Source organism: Stegostoma tigrinum, chromosome 27 (assembly GCF_030684315.1).
Source record: "Stegostoma tigrinum isolate sSteTig4 chromosome 27, sSteTig4.hap1, whole genome shotgun sequence".
Lineage (NCBI taxonomy): Eukaryota > Metazoa > Chordata > Chondrichthyes > Orectolobiformes > Stegostomatidae > Stegostoma > Stegostoma tigrinum.
In genome coordinates, this window is record NC_081380.1 from 30,486,009 (window position 1) to 30,511,450 (window position 25,442).

Sequence of the window (25,442 nt, forward strand, 5' to 3'; positions counted from 1 at the left end):
GAGCTTTAGTAGACTGTTCATCATGGAGATTGGCACATTTGGATATTCTTCTGATCATTATCAGTTTATGCCAGGGATAATAGAAAACCACCAAAAGCAGAATCCTGGTTGTCTCCTCTGACCCCTGCAACCTCTTTTCTAGGCTGGGTCACTAATACTGACTGGCACCCACTGGCTGAGGTCAGCTCGCGAAACACAACAAAGTTTATAAATCAAACCTCTAACAGTTTCGGAAGAATTCCTATTTCATTTGAAAGTTTTGTACGAACAGTAATTTTTAAAAGACATTTCAGCTCCCCCCCCCCACGGAAAGGGTATTTTCTTTGTTTGAGCTCAGCGTCAATAGGAACTGCCTGTCCCTTTCAAGGTCTTCCAGAAGATTTTCCCCCCCATCTTTGCAACCTTTCATCTGTTGTTCGATAGTGCAGGGCCGTTGCATTTTGGTCTGCTTCGGATATACCGAGACTACGCCCGTCGTGTCAGCCTTCCAACCGCCGGTAACTTTTTTATTCGACCCCGAAAGAGTTAAGTATTGTTGACAAAGCAAGGACGGACCTCGCGCATGCGTAGACGCACCGCCGGGGGCAGAAGCGGCAGTCTCGGCGAGTGAAGAAGCATCGAGCTCGAAGGGTGTTGCTGTCACGATTCCCCCTGTCATTTAACCGACAGATTGAAAACGGGAAGCCGATAACCCAACGACCTCTTGTAAAGAGAATGAGATTTGTCGTGCTGGGGACTCCATAGATGGCTCTCGTAACGGTCCAGCGGTCACCGACACCCAGCACCACCTCAAGCCCCTGTGTTTCGGTGAGTATTTCTATTCACCTACCATTCTTCCTCCTCCGTTCAACACCGTCCGTCAGAAAGGCGCTTGCTGCCCCAGTGCGCCTGCGCAGCTTCACCGGCGGCCACTCTGGGCTGATCGCGCTCACTGGGGTTTTAAAAATAAACGTTTTCGAATGTCGCTGATCGGTCCTTCCTCGCCCGCCTCACCGTCCCACCATGAAGTGCAGTTGTTAATCTATTTATTGGCGTGATTCAGATTACAAACCGCCTCCTGTCTTCCTGCACGGTGAATTGCCCATCGATGGCGGTTTAGCTGATGAATCGAACAACATTTAAACTCTCGTTCGTGCTTCCTGTTTGAAAGTCGAGAGATAGGCCCAACTTTCCTGTAGTAATTTTAAGTTCACATGTACGATAATCAAACGATTTTTATGTTTTGTGAGGACCGGTGTGTACAGCGATTGATGCGTGCAAGAATGCTTTTAATTGCAGTATGGTATTAACCATCGCGGGGTGTAAGCTTCATTTAGTATAGTAAACCCTAATGGCAATTCTTTGCAAAGTGCATTGTGTGTAAAAGGACAATTCGGAGTAACTATTGACAACGGTCACGTTTTGCATCATCGGTCACCTCGCAGCGTAGTTGGTGTTGGAAACCGCTATTGCCAGGGCTGCTGTTACTTGGAGGCGTTTCCCAATGTTGTGCTCCGTTGTAATCTCGGACAAATGAGTCTCAAATAGTAACTCTAAACCCTGGAAACCGAACCTTGTCTGCATCTCTATTTCTTAGTAGCCTGTTTGGAAAGAGCAGTACTTGGTGTTTTTATTTTTAATTGGTAGCTAACTCCTGAATCGCAGCATCAGTTTCTTGGCTTTTTACTATAGTAAAGCAACGTATAGCTTTACCCAGCTCACGTGAAACATTTAAAACTAAAGTATTATATATGCCCCTGGCCGGAAATGAATAGTTCCATATTTCATTATAATTTTGAATTTATCATTTTCTGATGTAGTTACATGACGTTTCGATCAACAATGAAGGAATATATTGAATCTACCATGCAGTGATTGCATATTTCGTCGACTGCGTGTTGAACGTGTTTTGGCTGAGAGGCAGGCAGTTTTTTTTCACATTTTTGATGTACCCATTCTTATTTTGCAAATAACCTTACTGGTTTAAATCCCCCAACCAAAACCTTAAATACTTGATTTGAATGAAGATTAAGCTGACTTCGGTAATACAATAAACTCTTATGCATTTATTTTGCAAACAATGTAATTTGTGTTTTCATATTCAAAAAAATTCAAAAGGTTCATTTCAAAACCTTGATTATTTTTCAAATGTAATAAGTGAACCATTTGATGGGAATGGAAGTCAGTTTGAGGGTTAAATGTAGAGTCATTCATTGCAATTCATAATTGTTAGCTTAATGTTTATTGATATAAGTTTAGAAGGCACTTTTACATTCCTAAATTGATCCCAGACCTGTTGGAGCAAATCTGAACAAAAGGTAAGAAAAAATGGGATTCGCATTAAACAATGTTGTTTCAAGACTGAAAATAGTTTTCAGATGATTATTCTATGACTGTTGTACACGATTAAATTAGTGAAAAGAGTTTTGTTTTTTATCATCAAACCCATTAAAATTGCAAATCTATTCTTTTTTTAATAATTTTTTAAAATAACATTTCAATGGGAATGGAGTAAATTTCACCTATTTTGCCATTTTCTTGTAAAGGTGGTATCTTGTCCAGTGATGCCTCCTGTATGAAGTAACCAACGTTTCGTGTTTCCAATTAAGCACTGGAGTGTCAGGAGCTTATTATTCTTTGAAACATCACAGTAGAGGCCAAACCTTTCCTTCTTTAGTGTCAAAAAATTACAGTTGAGGTATGACTACTTGATTGAAATTATAAGTGAAATGCAGGTTGAAATATTTTCTTTTCTCAATTCCAGAGAGTCCTGAGTGGTTTTGGCTCTACCATTGACCAGCTGATGTTGTCTCTCATAGATTTATTTACTTTCAAAGTATTGTTTGCATCTTTAGCTTCAAAATCCTTTTTGACCACAGATTTATATGATGCAAGGATATGTACGCAAACTTAAAATATTAAATATACAACTTGTGGGATTGATCTTATGTTAATTGTTTTCAGAAACCACTCAGTATTTTCAGTCACATATTTATTATTGCATTTATGAATAAATGGACATAGTGCTGAAAAAGCTGCAGATGATTTGGGGCTGTTTGCAGTGTTATCAGGCAGTGAGCTTTGACTGATGCTGTGGCATGTATAGTTTATTCTTATTTTGCAAAATGAAGTGCCTGTGTAGCTTCGGAGACCCTCACGTGCTGCACACCACTTGTGATTGAATGGATAGATGTGCAGAAGCTTAGGACAATGAATTATACAGATTAGGGAAACACAGAGTTTAGTCACTTGTTAGTTGTCTCATCCCTGCAGATAAAGAATCCTAATTCTAACCGTATTTAAGTCAAAGTTGACCCCTCGCTCCATAGATGTAGCGAAGTCTGCTGAGTACATCTAGCATTTTGGTTTTGCTAATTCCAGATTTCTAGCATTGGTGGTATTTTGGCTTAGTGTCTGCCTGGTTTATCTCATACCAGTGTAACAAACCTGTGCTCTTGCCAGTTTTGTGAATTTATCGAGGAAGGGTCTGATTTCGCCTGTAATGTGCGCACTGTGTTATTGCCTGGGGATAAACCTAAATTAAAGTAGTATAGCTGTGGTAATTTAGATATACCGTGAATGATTTGGTTTGTTTCGTTTTGACCTGTTTGGTTGGAATGGAGTTAGTCTGGCACTGAGTGAGTGTATAGAATTGGTAGATGGGAGCAGCTAGTCTTGTGTTTGGAATGTTTCTGACACCCTTTTTTTGTTGTGGGCAGTCATTGAAGAATTTCTGCCCCTTGAAGTCTCTGCTCAAAATTGTATCACCTGTGGTTACTTTTGCTCTGATGTGAATCAGGTCAATAATTTGCTGAGGGAAGGGCTGGAAACAACTTTTTAAGCACAATTAGTCGGTAAGTATGCAGATTTAGAGTATGTGTCTTCGTATGAGTTATGGAGGTTCTGAGTGAATGGACAGAAAAATGAAGAAAATGAGTTCATTGGAGTGTGATTTACAGGCACAATTAAACTAGTATGATACAGCTGTAAGAGGATTTGTTTATGTGCCAACGGATTAAATCTCTGAAAAATCTAACAACTTTATCATAAGAAGCAACATTTATAGTGCATCAATGCTGGTGAGAATGTAGGAAATTAACACTCATTCTAATGTTAGATTAATAAACTGCCCCAAATATAGAAGGACAATGTTCAGTGGTCATGAGAAAAGGCTCTTTATGGTTATAACTATTGGCGTTTTGAAAATAGAAATTGTTTTGAGTATCCATTATGAAGCCATAACTGGTTAGCTCTGTTCTAGGTGAGAGAGAGTAGGTCAAATAAGGTTAAAGTGTGACTTGAAAAATAATTGGGAGCAAAATTAAATCAGATTTTAGGAGTTTTAAGACAAATATGTATTAGTTCCTTTTACCATTATTATCAGTGTAGTTGATTTGAAATCCTGATTTTAGCAGAAGCGTGCTAAGATGTATTTGGTGCAATGCCTCTTTTCAGGAATGTGGAGATCCACCTCGAAGGTTTTACTAGGATTTGTTTTCTTGGCCCATGAGATTTGGCGAATCCCCAATCTCTTAAAGGTTCACCAAGACAAACTAGTCTGAAAGTTAAATGAAAGCAGGTAAAGCTATCCATAATGAGAATTCCATGTAGTTCCTGCTGATCATGGAGTCATCAGGACATATGTTAGGCCACTTTTGGAATACTACATGCAGTTTTGGCCTCCTGCTGTAGGAAGGGTGTTGTGAAACTTGGAAGGGTTCAGAAAAGGTTTACAAGGATGTCGCCAAGGTTTGGAGTGTTCATGCTATTGGGAGAGGCTGAATAGGCTGGGTCTGTTTTCTCTGGAACATTAGAGATTGAAGGGTGACCTTTATAGAGGTTAATAACATCATGAGGTGCTTGGATAAAGTAAATAGACAATGGTCTTTTACCTCGGGTGGGGAATCCAAAACTAGAAGGTATAGGTTTAAGGCAAGAGGGGAAAAGAATTAAGTGACCTAAGGGGCAACTTTTTCACCCGGGGTGTGTGTGTGTGTGTGTGTGTGTGTGTGTGTGTGTTGGGGGGGAGGTGGGGGTGGGGCGTACAACATTTAAAAGGCATCTGAATGGGTATATGAACAGGTAGGTTTTGGAGGGATATGGGGCTAGATTAATTTAGGATATCTGTTCAACATGGATGAGTTGTACCAAAGGGTCTGTCTCTGACCAAGCTACAAATAATGGCCTGAAACATAGTGAGTAGTTGCAGATTTGTATGTGATGATCTCCTCTGGATCTGTGCCTGGTTGGGGTACTTGAGGCAGTACTAGTGGTGGCACTGACCAATTTCATTTTGCAGACTAGATAGGCAAGCTCCAGCTTCGAGCATATGTTGGCAGGAACATGAATTTCCACTTGGTGGTTTGAAAATTTTTAACTTGACTGCTGTTGGATATCCTTGCCACAATTTGCAACTTTCTAACAACTGCAAGTACACAAGATAGATGATGACAAGTAGCTGCAGTTGGTTGGTTTTATATACTGACCTGTAAGTAGTTTAAGTGGTGAATCTTTATCTTGAAAATAAAATGTTTTGAACAAAAGCTTTTGCATTTTAAAAGCCAAAGGAATACAGTCAAACTTGGGTATGTAAACTATGTAATGACATATTGCCTGCTGGATTTTCTGATTCAACAGTTTAAGCTTTGCTGGAAGACTTTTGTTATTATTGTTTTTTTTTTGTTCACATTTGTCTGCCTCTCTTTGAGAATGGAAATATTGTGCCCTGCACTGTCTAATTCATATTTCAGAGGAGTACCTCAAGTGAAATGAAGTGAATGGTATAAGTTTCACTGAAATATATACAGTAGTGCAATTTTGCATTCTGTTCAGGCAAATAAAACACAATTTCTGAAACAGGACAGGTTGATTGATAATGGAATAGTTTAACCCCTTTTTTCCTATCAGGTGAGTTCATTACTGATTTCTTAGTGTGAAAGATCCAAGATCTGATTACACCTTCAAACCTAAGGTATGATGAACGCCTGACACGCAGTTTGCTGTCTAGTAATGCTCTGTGCAGACTGGAAACATTTAGTCCCTTCTTAATACTGAATTGAATGAGATGGTGCTGTGTTTCCTCACTGTGGAGTCCTGAAGAGGAGATGGTCACATGTCAAGGTGTTAGAAGCTCTTTTGTGATTGTCTGGTAAAATAAACATGCTTTGCGTATAGTTATTCTGCAGTGGTTGATAAGTAGAAAATACTTGAACTGTGCCTACGGTTCTTGCTATAATTTTCATAGGGACTGATAACTTGCTTTTTAAAAAAATGGACACTAACATTACCAAACCTCCATTATTTCTCGAAGTAGAGCTCAACATGGCGAAGTACTGATTCCATTACTATTTGAGGGCAGACTGTAAATGTATTCAGCAGGAGGTTCCTTGCCATGACACAATGAGGATCAGGAGCCACAGATGAAGATTCTCAGCTATTCTCTTACGATAATTCTATCACTTCATTGTCGCCTGTGGTGGGCCTGTTCTAGTAGTGGGAAGGGTCATAGACTGTCTGGTTTTATCATTATTATTAATGGCTAGCTATTTGTTTCAGATATTTACTTAACTAAATTTAAATTTCCCAGCTTCTGTGACAATTGAACGTACACCTCCAAATAATTAGTCCAGATCTCTGAACTACTAGTCCAGTAACCTCATTCTTCAGGCAAGGGAACTTCTTTAATGCTTGTGCCTTTTGTATTGAAAACTAGGCTCTTAACTTCACTCAAGCTTTTACTGATCCTGTCAATACAGTGTGAAGCTGGAGGATCACAGCAGGTTAGGTAGCATCAGTGGAGCAGGAAAATCTGACCTGCTGTATTCCTTCAGCTCCACGCTGTATTGACTCTGACTCCAGTATCTGCAGTCCTTGCTATCTCTTCTGCTGATCTTTGCAGACTTGAGCAAAAGTGTCCAGGCTGAACTAAAGTTGATTCAACTGAAAACTGGCTAGACAGTATTACCGTTTTTTTTTCACAGGCGATTTTACCCAAGGAATTGTATTTGTCGGAGACTTGTTGCTGTTGAATAAGTGTCTCAGATGGTAGTGACTACATGGAAAATTGATGGTTCCAGGGTGACCAGTTTTTAAAAGCTATTTGAGCCTTTTATCTTGTCTAGTGTAGAGATATTCTGCTGATTTTTCTCAATAGTCTTACAGTTGTAAAACAAAGGAATACGTACAAATGTACTTTTGGTTTCTTGATTAATTGTAAAATAGCTTACCAATTTGAGAGTTATAAATGAATGAACTCGTTTTTCTCAATGGTTTCAGTGCAATCAGCATCAGTTGCAATTCTTGTACAGTGCTCATGAAGGGTGTGTTACTTTTGTTTTAGACTGCAAAACATTCCAGTTCCAGAGAGCTCCTACTCATCAGATTGTTTGAGCTCAGAATTGAGTGCTGTGTTATGAATTAATTGGGCACAGTTTTTAAGAACTAAATCTGAGGTTTTAGGATTTTGTTCCATAATTCCTTGGTGCGTACCTAGAATGTCATCTTGGGCAAAGGAATAGGAAGAGAGAATTGCCTCTCAAGACTCGATATTGTATACATGTCATAACTCTCATAACCTGTCTTTCTTTTTGTAAAGCCATAGTCCGTACTGTTTTCCACTGCGAGGATTTTAACTCCCCATGGATTGCAGTTGCACCAACGCTGCAATTTATAGTGTATTTTTTTTTGGAGGAACAGTTGTAAAGAAATTTTGCATGGAGTTTTCTATTTCTTTCTCATTGCTCCAGGCGATAGCAACAGCAGCATGCATTTATATAATCCCGACTAAATTAGTAACATGTTCCAGGGAGTTTCATTATATGAATGCCAGTAGGTGCCTTGTGTCTTCTCCTAGTTAACATTTTTAGCTGATAGGATTGTTCAAGATGGAGAAGGGAACCTCAACTGTGTCCAAGCATGGGAAATTTGGCTAGTTGCCTCGGTTCCATTTTGAGTGCGGTGGCTAGTTTGTAATGCCTGCAATATGATGTTGGATGAGATCGGTAGATCTGCTACAAATTCATAATTAGCCCAAAAAAAAATCACTGGAAAAGCTCGGCAGGCCTGGCACCATCTGTGGAGACCAAGCGGAGTTAATGTTTTGGGTCCTGCGACTCGTTTTCCCAGCAATTTCTATTTTGGTTTCTCCTTTCCAGCATCTGCAGTTTTTGGGGTTTGTATTGATAATTTCCCCTTCTGATTCACTTGTCTTTAAATCACATCTGGTGTGTTCACTTACTGAGTTGTCAGTATAGGAACCCATGCAGTTCCTATTTTGAAAATAGTTAACAAATGAGGATATTTTGTTGTCCAAGCAAATTGAAGCTCTAATTGGAATTGTTCTGAAGGCTCATTCAAATAATGGACTTTTAATAAGTTGCTTGCCCTACCAAAATTCAGTAGTCTCCTACTACCCTGGCTGATCTCTGCTCCTCTAATTCTAGTATCATTGGCATTCCCAGCATTCATTATATGTTTGACTGCTGTGCCTTTAGTTGCCTGGGCTTTAATTTCTGAAATTAATCCATGAACTGCTCTCTCTACTTCTTTCTCTTTATGACACTCACCCTTAGAACCTGCCTCTGTCATCTGCCCCACTACCACCTTGGTGTCAAAACATCCTGTGAAGTGTTTTGAAATGTTTTATCATGTTAAAGGAGCTGTGTAAGTGCAAGTTGACATTCTAGAATGTAGAAGTGATCAGGCTGATCAGATGCTTCCAAAATAAAATGGAAAGATAGTACAGATAAGGGCACATGGAGGGTTTTGATTATTTAGAAATTACCAAAGGTTTTTAAACAAAACGTGGTGTAACATTGCACTTTTTGAATAAATCAGGCTGGTGTTGACTGAATATTTGATTTTATTTTAATTACAAAGTACATTATCGCAGTAAGGAATATTTGTCCTTTCAAAAGACCCTAAGTACTATAAATTCTTTTTCACTTTTTTAAAGGCCTTTTGTTTTATAAAACAATGGGGGTGTGGGATGAAATTCTGTTTTGGCTTATTTTCAAGTGTTCCATCAATGCAGTATACAATCTAAATTGACACACAGCGGTCAATTAGGAAGCTTTTTTAATAGCCACATGACAATGTATTATGGGGCAAATAGTCTGAGTGAAATTTTCATCATCAGGACAAAAGCAAAAACACCAAATTTTGAACGGTGCAACAGGTAATACAATATGACGACAACATAAATGATATTTTCCACTAACAGGATTCTGCCATGTAGTTAAAAATGTTTTTCCTGTAATGTGTAAGAGTATTTGAATAAGACATGAACTTTTTAAATGTTAAAAATGCATTTTTGATGCTGCAAACAAAAAAAATTTCCAAAGGTCAACTTATGTATCACAATCTACATCAATTTGTGCTTCTGAATTTGTTAGAAGGCACCCATACAGTTAAATTGGATTGTGTGCATACAATGCATCTGGAACTATTTTTTTCTATTAAAATACTGACTAATGTTTTGTTATAGTTACTATTTGAAGTTTTTTTAGTTCAACTTTCACAGCACGGTTGTTAAATGGCTTCTCTACTTTAAGCCAAATTTTATGCAGCAGATGGAAGAACAGTCTCACATCCTGCTGAGCTCTTGCTTGGGTTTCCTGGCTTCAGTTCCTGTGGCTTGGTGTTGAAAACAATGTTCTTTAATACAAGATATTTGGCTTCAACAAATTTTAAATTGCTGTATTTTACAGTAATACCAGTTATTAATAATAACTAGATTATGATCAGAAGTGGGAAACCTGGTTTCAGTCTTCTGCCCTTTCTGCTGACATCACTTACAGTACTCATGCCATTGCCCTGAGATCAGATGATAGCCACTTGATAGAACCAAGCCAGGGAAATTTTTTTGTTTAGTCAATGAACTCAGAGGCAATAGGTGAGCCCTCATAATATTTTTCTTGGCGCACTGTCCCTATCATAGAACATCACACCGTCTAAGATGGCTTGTAGTAATCACAGAATCCCTACAATGTGGAAACAGGAAATTTGAATCCATGTTGACCCTCTGAAGAGCATCCCACCCAGACCCAAGCCCTACCTTGTATCTCCCATGGATAATCAACCTAACCTACACATTGGGCAATTTAGCATGACCAATCCATCTAGTCTGCATCTTTGGACTGTGGGAGGAAACCCATGCAGACAGGGGGAGAATGTGTGGAGTGTGCACAGTTGCCTGAGGGTGGAATCAAACCCAAGTTCATGGTGCTGTGAGGCAGCAGTGCTAACCACTGAGCCACTGTGCTGCGCCAAAAGTATGGCTCTATTTTGGTGTTTGACAATAAGCAATGTTCCTTTCCAGTTGGTCTGTAGGCTATTACAGTATGACAATAAACCATATCTCAAATCTTTTGAGAACTGGCACAATACTTTCTTTAAAAAGATGAGAACAAAGTAAAATCGCTCTTCGGCCTAATGAAGTCAAATTACTGTGTAGAAGGTTACAAAACATTGTACAATCTCAAAAGTCTCCAGCTTGAAATATGAATTTCTAACAATGTTAACAGCACAAAGCCATACAGAATTCTGCAAGTTCGTGTCTTCTGAGAAATATCTGACTGCAGAATTCTGAGGCTCCATTCTTCCATGCGCGTAATTTGGCATTTTCCATTAAATACTTCGCAAATTTTATTAGTCATGCTGCAGAAGTACTGACGTTTAACACAGCACTCATCAATTAGTGGCTATTAAAGTCTAACATACTTGGAACGTCAGTTGGGCATTTTTTCCTTTGGCTGTCTTGTTACCGGCGATGCTAAATAGGACAAGAAAATTTAACAGGTCAACCCAAGCTTTTAGACTGGGGGCACGGTGGCTCGGTGGTTAGTACTGCTGTGTCATAGTGGCAGGCACCCAGGTTCAATTTCACCGTCCGGTGATTGTGTGGCTTTGTGGAGTGTGCATGTACATGCCCCCGCCCCCAACCCCACCCACCCTGCCGTGTCTGTGTGGGTTTCATCTCTCAGTCTAAAGATGTATAAGATGGTTGGATTTGCCATGCTAAATTGGCCAGAATGCCCAGGGCTGTGCAGGTTAGGTGGATTAGCCACAGGAAATGCAGGGCTACAAGGTTAGGGTAGGGGGCTGGGTCTGGGTGGGATGCTGTTCAGAGTGGGTGTGGTTTTGATGGACAGAATGGCCTGCTTCTGCACTATAGGAATTCTATGATCTATGATCTATGACTCATTACGTACATTAGGCTAGTCACAGCCCAAGAGAAACAGTTATGCAAACCTTTCCCTGGATCTCCCTTATAGATATTTCTAAACAATCTGTTCGGAGATGTTATGACGTATATCTCTGGAGCAAGTGGGACTTGAACACAGCCTTTCTAGCTCAAAGGTAGGAACACTATGACTGTGCCACAGGAGGAGCTCTTCTGGTCTGCTTTTCTTTTGCTATATCTGGAAATGGTTTTTCATACAACTGAATGGTTTTCTCACCACATCCATTTATTTTCATCCAACTATTGACAACTATCAGTAAATCACTCATGCTGCCGGTTAGATATTTACATGCAAGGCCTTTTGCAAGTGATGCGAGCTGTCAAAAATGAAGCAGAAAAGGGAAGGCGGGATGGGTCTAAATCAAAATGGAGTTTTTCTGAGGCAATAAAGGCATTATAACCTGTGGTGCCAATTTTTCTGAAAGAACCAATTGATGGACGTTGCATGCGCCCTCACTAAGGACACCTGGGTGTGAATATAATTGCAGAAGAGGGGACAAAAGCCTGTTAAGGACCAAGGCCTTAATTGATGATGGGCAGGCTATTTTCCATTACCAAGGGAGCTCATAATCAGTGAGTTCCATAGGGAGATAAATTTGTGATTTCCCCATGGGCCTTCGAGCGGTTATCACACGTAAATAAGAAAATTGACTTGAAACTGTTTGGTGCTATTTCAAGTTCGTAATGCTTGTACAGATGACATACACTTACACCTCCTTTTCTGTGGTGTTTGGAATGCTTTCTCTAAAGCATGAAAAGACATGCTGCAGCTATGTCCATGTTTTTACATTTCCTTTATCTTTGCCACTGTTTGAATGAATGCATGAGTTTTTCTTATTTATGTATGCTTATAGTTTAATGTTTCTGGTTCCTGCTATGGTATTACAAACTGCAGCACAATTTCCTTTCGTACATAATCACCTGTACTATCCTGGCCTTTGTACCATGTTGTTCAAGCAGATCAGTAACATGCCATTACTGTGTAAATGATATGAGCAGAGTTAGCTTTCATCACAAAGGGCAAAATAATGAATTGATGTTGGTGTCATTTGCACTGGTGTTTTGTGTGAATAACTTTTTTTGTAATTAAAGGGTGATGTACTTGTGTAAACAGATATATTTAGATTCAAATGCATTTTCAAAGTGTCAGTCATGTACTTGAACTTTTTAAAGGTGTAAGTAGTCAAGTCACTACCACCTCCTCTTTAAACCATGAGAACAAACACCAATTATCTTAAACACAAACAGAAATTGCTGGAAAATCACCACTGGTCTGGCAGCATCTGGGGAGAAAAAGCAGATTTCATTTTTGGCTCCAGTCACCCTCCTTCAAAACATGAAACATCATCAACCTTTTGTTGGTCCAGGGGGAGAGAAAATATGATTTTGACTGAGCAGGGGTGATGTTTTAAACCCAAATAATGCAGGGTGAAGCTATGGGGCTCTTAATGTAAAACTTTTTTCTTCTCTTTCCACAGATGCTGCCAGACCTGCTGAGTTTGTTCAACATGCTGTGTTTGAGACAAAGGAAGAAGTTGTTATTCAATAAAGAAAGCTTTTTGTTTAAGTTAGTGTGGTATGTTGTATTGCTAGCAAGCCCAATGTTTATTGCCCATCTCTAATTATGATCAAGACCAGGTCAGAAGTAGGCCATTTAGTCCACTGAATCTGTGCTGCCATTCAATGAGATCATGACTGATCTGATAACCCTCAACTCCACGTTGCTGCTTTTTCCAATGATCCTTGATTTCCTTCTTGATTGAACATCTGTCTTAGCCTCAAATACACATAATGACCAAGCCCCAAATGCCATCTGTGGTAAAGAATTCCACAGATTCATATCTGAGAGAAGAAATTCCTCCTCACTTCTCTCAAGTATGCACCCCGTTATGCCAAGATTTTTGCTGTCTGGTCCTAGGCGCTCTCAATAGAGGAAACAACCTTCCTCCTTTTTTCTGCATTATCTCACATTTTCCCATATTCCATTAACCAAGTTTTTGGACACTCACTTAACCTATCTATATTTCTCTGCAGACATTTGTCATTCTTCCCACTGATCTTACCATTTTTTTGTCACCTGCACATTTGGCTATAGTATATTTACTTTTCTCATTCAAGTAATTAATATATATTGTGCATTTCTATAGCTCCAACATGATCCATGTGGCACTCTTTGAAAAACTTGTTGTGACCTCCGCGTTGAACCACTCCTAGGAAATGCTGTAGTGCATTCCATGTACTGTTGAAATTAAGTTACAGGATTTTGACCCAATGACACAGAAGGAACAATAATATACCTCCAAGTCAGGATAGTATGCAGCTTGGAGAATTTGCAAATGGTAATATTGGCACATGTCTGCTGCTTTCTCCTTCTGGGTTGTGGAGATCATAGCTTTGGAAAGTGCTATTGAAAGGGATGTGGGATTTACAGCAGTGCATCTTGCAAATAGTACACTTTCCTGCAGCTGTGTGCTGCTGCTGGAGGGAGTGAACATTTTAAGGTGAAGGATGGAGTTTTGATCAAATGCTGCACCTGATGTTGAGTTGCTTGTTGGAACTGCATTGATCCACACAAGTGGAGAGTATTCTATTATACTGTTGACTTCTGCCTTTATGGGTGATTGTCATGCTTCGGGGAGTCAAGAGCTAAGTCACTTACTGTGGAATTCCCAGCTTCTGACCTGTCCTTGTCACCACAACACTTGTATAGCTAGTCCAGTTAGGTTTCTGATCTCTGTAAATCCTTCATCCCCTGCAAAGATTGCTGTTGGTGATTTTTTTTGTAACATACAATAATCTAGTGGTAATATCAGAATTAAGAATCATCTGATTTAAGTTTCCCCAGGAAAGCTTGGGATCTGTTTGGCTTACTACCTTTAATCCTATTAAGGATTCATGCATGGAATTATGTCAAACCAGGAGCAGAAGTCGCTTATTTGGTCCCTGGAGTCTAGTTGGCCATTCCGTAAGATCATGACTGATATTTTTGTGTTTCAAATTCCATAGTCTCATCTATCCTTGATGATGACCTTTGATTTCCTTGCCCACCAAGAGCATGTCTGTATGTATCTTTTTAAAATATTGAATGACTCTGCATCACTGTCTGAGGCAGAGTGTTTGAGTTATACAGCCTTCAGAGGGGTAAGAAAAATCTCCTTGTCCTAAAAGAACAACCCTTTAACTTAAAATAGTTCCCTCTATTTCTGGACTCTCCCACAAGACAAAATGTCATTTCTGTGACCAGGTTGTTAAAACAGTTCAGGATCTTAACTCAATATGTCAGCCCACGCTCTTTTAGACTCCATTGGAAACAAACCCTGTCTATCCAACCTTTCCTCTTGAGAATGACTCGCACATTCCAGGTATCAATCTAATAAACCTCTTCTGAACTGCCTCCAATGGATTTATTTTTCCTTAAGTAAGGAGACCAAAACTGGGCACAGTGAGGATAACTTCTGCTTTTATTACGAAAGCATTGAACATAAAGGATAACATTCCATTAGCCTCCTTAATTACATGCTGTAACTGCATGCAAACTGTTCTCACTCATGCTCTAAAACAGTTAAGATCTTGCTGCACCTTGGATCTTTGCAGTCATTCTCAGTTTGAAGTAATACTCCATTTTGGCTGGAAGAATTAAAAATAAACAATTCCAATTTTGCTACATTATATTCTATCTACCAGAATTTTGCCCAGTCACTGAATCTGTCAGTCTGCAACCTCCTTTTGACCTCTTCACAACATACTTTCTTACCTATCTTTGAGTCATTGCAATTTTAGCCCTCAGCTTCCTTCATTTACTTGTTTAATCTATTTTTCTAATCAACCTGTTCACAGATATTATATACTTCTGGAGCAGATGAGACTTGAACCCAGGCCTCTCTGGTCCAGGTGTAGGGACACTACCACTATGCCACAAGAGGGTCCACTTCTCTACATTAAAGTCACCTGTCATAAATTCTAAACACCTGATGCCTCAGCACAGACATCTGAGGTACCCCACTGTCAGATCTTGCCAGTCAGAAAAAGACCCATTTATGCGTATTCTGTTTTCTGCCTGCCAGCCAGCCAATATTCTATGCATGCTAGGATGTCACCACCAATACAATGACCACCTTTTTGTGAAACATTGTTATACCTTCATGAAATTCAAATACAGTACATCAATGGGCTCCAGTTTATCCGCCACCTGTCATTGCTTTGAATAACTCTTAATTTACATAAACATGATTTCCCTTTTGCAAAGCCATGCTAACTGCTCCATTTACCTTGAGGTTTTCTTCATGCACAGCGTTCATCTCCTTTGGTGATCAGTTATTATAATTGCAATATGTACAAAGCCTACATCACTGGAACCTGTAGGACCTTTTTGCTGAACACTCATTGTAGATATTACACAGAAGCCTGACTCTCTCTGTTTCTTGTGTGCAATCAGTGTTACTCTATAACTGTACGAAACTCCACAGATTTTCTGGACAAATACTGTTCTGCTTACTTTGAAATGTCACCTGTGAGTTGGCTTATGGCCAGTCTTTTTGTCTCTACGAAGATAAACATTGTAAATGTCTCCCTCAACCTGTCTGACGCACTAAGTTGTGAATGAAATATAACAATTTTCAGGCTGCCAAGTCTTTGAGACTCTAAGAAATGGTAGCTTTTTTTCTCTTCCTCTTGAAATAATAAAATTGTCAATGAGGGGTGGACAGTTTTTTGCTTTGAGAGGACACTCAAATAGCCATTATCCAAACATGAATCTTGATTCATTACCTTACCAGCAAACTATTCAAAATAGAACATTACAGCACAGTACAGGCCCTTCGGCCCTCTATGTTGAGCTGACCTGCCATACCAATCTGAAGCCCACCTAACCTACGCTATTCCATGTACGTCCATATGCTTGTCCAATGACGACTTAAATGTACTTAAAGTTGGCGAATCTACTACCGTTGCAGGCAAAGCGTTCCATTCCCTTACTACTCTCTGAGTAAAGAAACCACCTCTGACATCTGTCCTATATCTTTCACCCCTCAATTTAAAGCTGTGTCCCCTCGTGCTCGCCATCACCATCCTAGGAAAAAGGCTCTCCCTATCTAACCCTCTGATTATTTTATATGTTTCAATTAAGTCACCTCTCAACCTTCTCTCCAATGAAAACAGCCTCAAGTCCCTCAGCCTTTCCTCGTAAGACCTTCCCTCCATACCAGGCAACATCCTAGTAAAGCTTCTCTGCACCCTTTCCAAAGCTTCTGCATCCTTCTTATAATACGGTGACCAGAACTGTACACATACTCCAAGTGCGGCCGCACCAGAGTTTTGTACAGCTGCAGCATAACCTCTTGGTTCGGGAACTCGATCCCTCTATTAATAAAAGCTAAAACACTGCATGCCTTCTTAACAGCCCTGTCGACCTGGGTGGCAACTTTCAAGGATCTGTGTACGTGGACACTGAGATCTCTCTGCTCATCTACACTACCAAGAATCGTACCATTAGCCTCGTACTTTCATTCCGGTTATGCCTACCGTGGGATGCATTGTAGCCAAGCCTACTTATTTTGTCAATGGTGTCCACTATATAGAAAAGATCCTTGGTTCACAATTGGGAGCTTTTTACCAGTCCCCCCTCCTAATGTAACCCTAGGTGTTGAGACAAACTACAATAGACTCACTACTATTTTGGCTGAGATCAGCCAAGTCACAAGTACCTTCACAAGTAAATGTCTTCCTTTCAAACCCACATGCTGTGTATTCTTTATAAACACTGGAAGACCATAACAGTTTGATGTTTTACTTTCTTTTGCTTCCTCCAGCAAAGGAAGGGTTGGTGTGTGGGTTTTCATGTCTGTTCTTTAGCATGTTTGCTGCTGTTCTCCTAGGTCAAATATTATGACTCCAACTGAATCCAGCACCAAATTCTTTCTCCACCACTTGACAATGCAGTCTAGGTCAGTAGTTTTGGTGTTTTTTCAATGAACCATACTGGATAATCTAAATGCTAAAGCCAAATTTTCTTTTTAAAGATTTTTGATGTTTTGAAGGCTCAATTATTTGAGTTGGCCAAGCCTACACGTGAACTTTTGAATTGTTTAAGAATCTGTCCCACCAAAGGACTTTGCACCCAGCTTTACATATATCGTTACTGCTCTGTTAAGCGAGCCAAATTTTTTTTTAAGGCTACTTTTGTTCAATGTTACAACAACGAAAGAACACACTTTGTTTCTTTTGAGTAAATATTCCAGATTATTAGTTATCTGGTGTGATACTGCACAGCAAAGAAACTTAATTATAGTGTGAAGTGTTTGACATTTTAATCAGTATAATATTGACCCTTTACTCTTTGGCGCAAGCTTTCCAATTTTCTTAAACTAATGTCCTTTGTTCTTCAAACTTTCTTCTCCCATTTGTATATGACAGTACTGGTATACTTGTCAGGGTGTAGAACTGAGCTACCTTCGTGAACTGTGCAGTTGTTGTGGCTAGGGTCTGCCCACAGTGCATTGATGAGTTGTAGGGTGCTGATACAATAATTGAAGGACTGTTGATAAATCTTCAAGCCAGGTTGGAGTTGTATATGCCATTAGTTGTGTGGAGTTCGTATTTGGTCACAGGTACCTTTTTATCAGTCATTTGTGTACTCTGCTTGAAAGCAGGTCCTTGAGTCTGTTTGTTGATGCTTTATTCTGAATGACTCCCTTGGCTGTTTTATCAGGGATGGCTTGCAATTGCCTTCTCCTTCATGGGCAGGGTGAGGACCCAGGCCTGAGTTGCTTCAGGCAGAACAGAAGCCCGGCCCTGATATTGGTGTTATTCTGAGCTACGTATTCTCTACTGTGCCAACTGAGCTAACAAGATCCCTTATTTCTACTTCTCCTAAAATAACTCTTCAAAAATAGCTACTCATGTTTTACAGCATATTTTGATGGGAGTTATCTGTGCACAAAATCGACAAGCTAAAGATTTTATTTCTCTTTGCAATTCCTCACATCTCTGGGAAGATGCAAGTAACTTGCTCAGACTCTGTAGATGTTTATGCCATCTGTGCTGATTCATCCTGCCAAAGAAGGTGAAGAGCAATATTGAAACATTAGCTCATTATTTAGTGGGAAGGGCTTGGCTAACTTTTGTCCCTGTGATATTTAGAGCTATGTATCCTTGTGCTTTCACTTTCATGTGTTCTATTGTAGCTGACTGCAATACAATATGTGAGCTGCTGTAAACAGGTACCCCCCCCCCGCCAATATATTGGAGCACGTATGCTGAGATTCTTTACCTTTTCTCCTGTGTATTATAGATAAACAAGAGAAGAAGAAAGAATAGGATATAAAGTGTAAGCTTACAAATGGGAATTTTGAATTTTAACTTTTTTCCAAGGGATAGATGCATTGAAAAACTGTTGACTAAATGTTTGGCACAAAAATATGTTTTACCTAGACTTCTCTAATGATTAGCCATCTCTCCTTCATCCTGTACTTCACAAGGAATGTGCTGTTATCCTTATTCTGTAATATCCAGTTGAAGCATGATCACTTTTATGGTTAGGTTGAATTTTTATGGCTCTGTGATGTCTTAAAGACCATGTTTCCAAGGTAACTGCTAATTATTGCAGCATGATGTTATATCTGGAGCAGTTAGAGGCCAAAGCTTTTATCTTTGGAAAAAGTGAAAAATGTTCTTGTGATACTTGCAGTAAATGATTTTATAAGATTGTATTGACAAAATTGTATTTACTTGAGGGGGGTGCGGAGGAATCAATATCCTTGTAGCATTGGCAAACGTGCCTACAAGTATTTCAGCTATAACAAGTGTTAACACGAATTGGCTATAATGCAATCAATGAATAGTGAACGCTGTTTGGATCGTGTGAACTTTCTGCTATACAAGTATAGCGATATTCTAAAGCAGTTTCCTATAGTGTGATTTTTTTTCCATGGCGTGAGGTCACATGGCAATGCAACCAACGAGTTATAGGGGAAATACCTGTACTCGCAAGGGTTTAAGTAGAATGGCAGGGGCTGGGAACACATCAGTGAATGGAGGAATTGACTGGAAGGTAGATAATAGGACCAGTAAGTCAGTGAGGAAGGACATGCTGAGACAGGTAAGTGAACATGACTGTACTAATGGACTGAAGTGTGTTTACCTCAATACAAAAAATGTTATAGGGAAGGCAGATGAGCTTAGAGCCTGGATCAGTACATGATATTATGATGTGGCGGCCATTACAGAGACTTGGTTGAGAGAGGGACAGGACTGGCTACTCAACTTTCCAGGATTTATCTTAGAGAGGAAGGTGAAAGAATGTATTACTAATCAGGTAGACTGTCATATCTGCATTTAGAGGACATACAGGAGGGTTCATTCACCTAAGGCAATATAGGTAGAGCTCAGAAATAAGATGGGTGCAATCGCTCGAATGGGATTATACTGTAGGGGCCCCAACAACCACTGAGACATTGAGAAACAAATAGGCAGATTATAGAAAGTTGCAATAACAACAGCGTTGCCATAGTGGGTGACTTCAACTTCCCCAGTATTGTTTGGGTCACCCTTTAGAGGAAGAGACTTAAATGAAACTGTATTTGTTAGGTGCATCCAAGGGGATTTCTTGATACTGTGTGTGGATAGTCCGACTAGAGGAGGGGCCATAATGTACCTTGTATTGGCTAATGAGCCCGGCCGGGTGATTGACCTGTCAGTTGAAGAACGTTTTGGAAACAGTGATCATAGCCATCTTAAAATTTAAGGAGTTATGTATAGGGATAAGTCAAAACTTGTTGGAAGGTATTAAATTGGCGTGGGCAAATTACATCAGTATTAGGTAGGAGTTAGGAAGTGTTAATTGGGAGGAATTGATGTCTGGCAAGTCCACATTTTGACATGGGGAGTTGTTTAAAGACTACTGATCAGAGTTTAGGATCAGCACATAAGGGGAAGGACAAGGATAGCAAGGTAAGGGACCCTTGGATAAAAAGGGAAGTTGTGAATTTAGTCCAAAGGTAAAAGAAGCACATGTAGGGCTCAGGAAGCTGAAATCTGACTGAGTCCGTGAGGAACATAAAGAAAGCAGCAAAGAAATCAAGCGGGAATTAGGAAAAAAAAAGGGGGCATGATTTGACCTTGGCAAGTAGGGTTAAAGAGAATCCCAAGGCATTATAAGGGAAAAGATAGAACCACGAATGGATAAAGAAGGGAATTTATGCTTGGAGGTAGAAGATATGGGCGAGATCTTTTCATTGGTATTTATGGAGAAGGATATGAAGGGTAGTGAGATTTGTGTGGAGCATTCTGGGTATTTTGAGATCAGGAAATAAGTGGTGTTGGGCCTCTGAAGAGCATTAAGGTGGATAAGTGCCCAGAGCCTGATGGTATCTACCCCAGGTTATTGAGAGAGGCAAGACAGGAGTTTGTTGGGGCCTTTATCAAGATCTTTGTGAACTCGTTAGCCATTGGAGAAGTTCCAGAACGAGTAGCTAACATTGTTCCTCTGTTCAAGAAGGGAAATAAGTATAATCCAGGAAACTGTAAAACGGTGAGTGTACAGTTGGGGATGCAATGGCCTAACAGTATTATTACTGAACTGTTAATCTGGAGACTGAGGTAACAGTCCTGTGGACCTAGGTTGGAATCCAGCCACAGCAGCTGCTGGAATTTGAATTCAAATAAAAATCTGAAATTAAAGGTCTAATGGTGACCATGAATCCATTGCTGATTGTCAGAAAAACCTATCTGGTTCACTAATCCCCTTTAGGGAAAGAAACCGCCATTCTTACCTGGTCTATCCTACATGTGACCCCAGACCCACCGCCATATGGTTGACTCTTAAAAGACAGGCAATAAGTGCTGGCCTTGCCAACGATGCTGTCATCACATGAATGAATTAAGAATCCTTAGGGATATGATTTACATGCAGTTGGGAAACCATGCCCTAATTAGGGACAGACAGCGTGGCTTTGGTAGGGGCAAGACATGTCTTATAACTTAATTACATTTTTAATGGGGGTGACAAAGGTGATTTGTGGGTGGAGCAGTGGTTGTTGTCTACATAGATTGTATAAGGCTTTTGACAAAGTCCTTCAAGGTAGGCTCATCTAGAAGATTTAAGATGCATGGAATCCATGGTGACTTGGCCACATTGACTCAGTATTTCCTTGTCTGTAAAATGTAGAAGGTAGTGGTGGAAGGGTGTTTTCCAGGCTAGAGGCCTGTGATTTATAGTACTCTGCTTTGTTTGTGATATATATAAATGACATGGATGAAAACATAGATGGGTGAGTTTAGAAAGTTTGCAGTCAACAGACTGGCGGAGTTGTGGATAACACAAGATTATCATCAAAGAATACAGTGAGATATAGATCAGTTACAGATATGGTTGGAGAAATTGCAGATGGAGTTTAATCTGGGTAAGTGTGAGGTGCTGCACTTTGGGAGATCAAATGTTAAGGAAAGGAAAAGTAAGCAATTAATGGCAGGACCCTGAACAGCATTGATGTGCAGCGTGATCTTGGGGGTTCAAGTCCATAGCTCCCTGAAAGTAACCGCTCAAGTGATAGGGTGACAGAGAAGGCTTACGGCATGCTTGTCTTTATTGGTTGTCGAAACAAGTTTAAGAGTCAGGATGTCATGTTGCACCTTTTAGAAGACTTTGGTTAGGCCACACTTAGAGTATTGTGTTCGGTTCTGATCGCCATGTTACAGGAAGGATGTGGAGGCTTCGGAGGGGGTGCAGAAGAGGTACAGGATGCTGGAATAGTAGGAACTGCTGATGCTGGAGAATCTGAAATAACTTGGTGTGAAGCTGGATGAACACAGCAGGCCAGGCAGCATCAGAGGAGCTGGACGGTTGACGTTTCGGGTGGAGACCCTAAACGTCAACTTTGCCGCTCCTCTGCTGCTTGGCTTGCTGTGTTCATCCAGCTTCACAGTGTTATCTCAGGTACAGGATGTAGCCTGGATTAGAGGCTACGACCTATAATGAGTGGCTGGAAAAACTCAGGTTGTTTTCTCTAGAGGCTGAGGAAGGATGTAATAAAAATCTATAAAATTGAGATGCGTAGATAGGGTTGACAGAACATTTTTGCAGAGTTGAAACACCTAATAGTTGGGGCATGTATTTGAGATGAGGGGGGAATGTTTTTTACACTGAGAGTGGTAGCATTCTGGAGGATGCTGGCAGCGGTTTTTGGAGGCAGATACAATAGCGGTGTTTAAAGGAACTTTTTAGATTAGCACATGAATATACAATGAATAGAGAGATATGGACCAAGGTCAAGCAGAAAGGGTTGGTTTAATTTGGTGTCATGTTCGGCACACCATCGAGGGGCGAAGGGCTCATTCCTGTGCTACATAGTTCTGTGTTCTAAATGTTGCACTAAATTAAGACAAGAACTGGAGAATGAACAGGAGAAGAGATGATAAAATGTGAGGCTGGATGAACACAGCAGGCCAAGCAGCATCTCAGGAGCACAAAAGCTGACGTTTCGGGCCTAGACCCTTCATCAGAGAGGGGGATGGGGAGAGGGAACTGGAATAAATAGGGAGAGGGGGGGGAGGCGGACCGAAGATGGAGAGTAAAGAAGATAGGTGGAGAGAGTGTAGGTGGGGAGGTAGGGAGGGGATAGGTCGGTCCAGGGAAGACGGACAGGTCAAGGAGGTGGGATGAGATTAGTAGGTAGCTGGGGGTGCGGCTTGGGGTGGGAGGAAGGGATGGGTGAGAGGAAGAACCGGTTAGGGAGGCAGAGACAGGTTGGACTGGTTTTGGGATGCAGTGGGTGGGGGGCTGGAGCTGGGCTGGTTGTGTGGTGCAGTGGGGGGAGGGGACGAACTGGGCTGGTTTCGGGATGCAGTAGGGGAAGGGGAGATTTTGAAACTGGTGAAGTCCACATTGATACCATATGGCTGCAGGGTTCCCAGGCGGAATATGAGTTGCTGTTCCTGCAACCTTCGGGTGGCATCATTGTGGCAGTGCAGGAGGCCCATGATGGACATGTCATCAAGAGAATGGGAGGGGGAGTGGAAATGGTTTGCGACTGGGAGGTGCAGTTGTTTGTTGCGAACTGAGCGGAGGTGTTCTGCAAAGCGGTCCCCAAGCCTCCGCTTGGTTTCCCCAATGTAGAGGAAGCCGCACCGGGTACAGTGGATGCAGTATACCACATTGGCAGATGTGCAGGTGAACCTCTGCTTAATGTGGAATGTCATCTTGGGGCCTGGGATGGGGGTGAGGGAGGAGGTGTGGGGACAAGTGTAGCATTTCCTGCGGTTGCAGGGGAAGGTGCCGGGTGTGGTGGGGTTGGAGGGCAGTGTGGAGCGAACAAGGGAGTCACGGAGAGAGTGGTCTCTCCGGAAAGCTGACAGGGGAGGGGATGGAAAAATGTCTTGGGTGGTGGGGTCGGATTGTAAATGGCGGAAGTGTCGGAGGATAATGCGTTGTATCCGGAGGTTGGTAGGGTGGTGTGTGAGAACGAGGGGGATCCTCTTGGGGCGGTTGTGGCGGGGGCGGGGTGTGAGGGATGTGTCGCGGGAGATGCGGGAGACGCGGTCAAGGGCGTTCTCAATCACCGTGGGGGGAAAGTTGCGGTCCTTAAAGAACTTGGACATCTGGGATGTGCGGGAGTGGAATGTCTTATCGTGGGAGCAGATGCGGCGGAGGCGGAGGAATTGGGAATAGGGGATGGAATTTTTGCAGGAGGGTGGGTGGGAGGAGGTGTATTCTAGGTAGCTGTGGGAGTCGGTGGGCTTGAAATGGACATCAGTTACAAGCTGGTTGCCTGAGATGGAGACTGAGAGGTCCAGGAAGGTGAGGGATGTGCTGGAGATGGCCCAGGTGAACTGAAGGTTGGGGTGGAAGGTGTTGGTGAAGTGGATGAACTGTTCGAGCTCCTCTGGGGAGCAAGAGGCGGCGCCGATACAGTCATCAATGTACCGGAGGAAGAGGTGGGGTTTGGGGCCTGTGTAGGTGCGGAAGAGGGACTGTTCCACGTAACCTACAAAGAGGCAGGCATAGCTGAGGCCCATGTGGGTGCCCATGGCCAGATGAGTAAGTTTGCCTTCAGCAAACAGCACTTCCAGCAACATGAGGCTCTAGTCCAGATAGTTTAACTAAATTTTCCTTTGGCATGGAAGGTGAAGAGGCTTTACTTGTTGTTATAATGATACTGTGATAGAAATAGCGAATACGACTTTCACTAGTTTGGCTAATATTGTTCAACATGTATTTTACTCACCCCAGTCTGGGCATGGTTAGCCCAATTGGCTGGGTGACTGGTTTGTGATGCAAAGCGATGACAACAGCATGGGTTCAATACCTGCTTCTGGAATGCAGAACAGCTAATCATTATCTTAAATCCCTCTCCCTCGTCTTCCAACAATGTGAGAGGTGTTTACCGACTACCCAGCAGTTAGGTTTGAGACCGTCCAACTACATCTTAACTTGTAGAAAGTTCTGTTCTCCTTCACCTCTGAACTGTCTGAAAATACATTGGTTCCCAACCAGGCAACATCTGACGTTTTTAAAATTCCCGTCCTTGTTTTACAACTCCCACTATGACCTTGCTGTAACGTGTCCTTTAATTTTCCTCAACCTTACAAATGTCCGTAATATCTGTAATTGACTGATTTTGGACTCATGAGCATGCTGATTTTAATTGCTGGACTACTAGTGACCTTTGTCTGCTTTGGACTCGAGTGCTGCAATTTCCTCCATCTGCTTCTTCATCTGTCCTCCTTCCCCTGCTATTCTGGCTTCTTAAAACCTATGTCTTTGACCAAGCTTTTGGTCATCTGATCAACTGTCTGTTTTTTGACTGGCTTTGTCATACATTGTGATGGCCCTTGAGTTGCTTTATTATGTTTAAAGATACTATATGTTGCTTGGAAAAAACAAAATAACTTTTCTTGTTGGATATATGTAATCTTAAATATCATCCATATATATGCACAATTTTTAATGAAAGGATACTTTTACCATTTTAAAAGGTGAATTAACAAATGGTGACCATCTTTTACCACAAATGGGTTTCTGTAACATGCTGTAACTGTGTTCTGTAAATTGGTTTCTGGAAAGAGATCTATTGCAACATTTAGTAGTAAAGCAAAGGCTGCCTAGATGACTTTGCGCAGAGTTTAACACACAAATTTTCCTGCCAGAAAAATGGATGCAATACTGCCAAAAGAGCTAAATAAAAGTCAAAGAAACTACTTCCTGTATTCTTGTTCCTTTGTAGCTATG

The 25,442-nt window shown here is 41.1% G+C and overlaps 1 protein-coding gene across 1 annotated transcript in view; it reads left to right on the top strand.

The window, feature by feature from the left end:
* Nucleotides 1-571: 571 nt before the first annotated feature.
* The window catches only part of ssh2a (slingshot protein phosphatase 2a), a 148,864-nt gene continuing 123,993 nt past the window's right edge, over nucleotides 572-25,442 (top strand). The window contains exon 1 of the mRNA XM_048556976.2: nucleotides 572-807. Within this exon, the coding sequence (XP_048412933.2) occupies nucleotides 745-807 (63 nt within the window). The 5' untranslated portion in view covers nucleotides 572-744. The remainder of the gene's footprint in view (nucleotides 808-25,442) is intronic.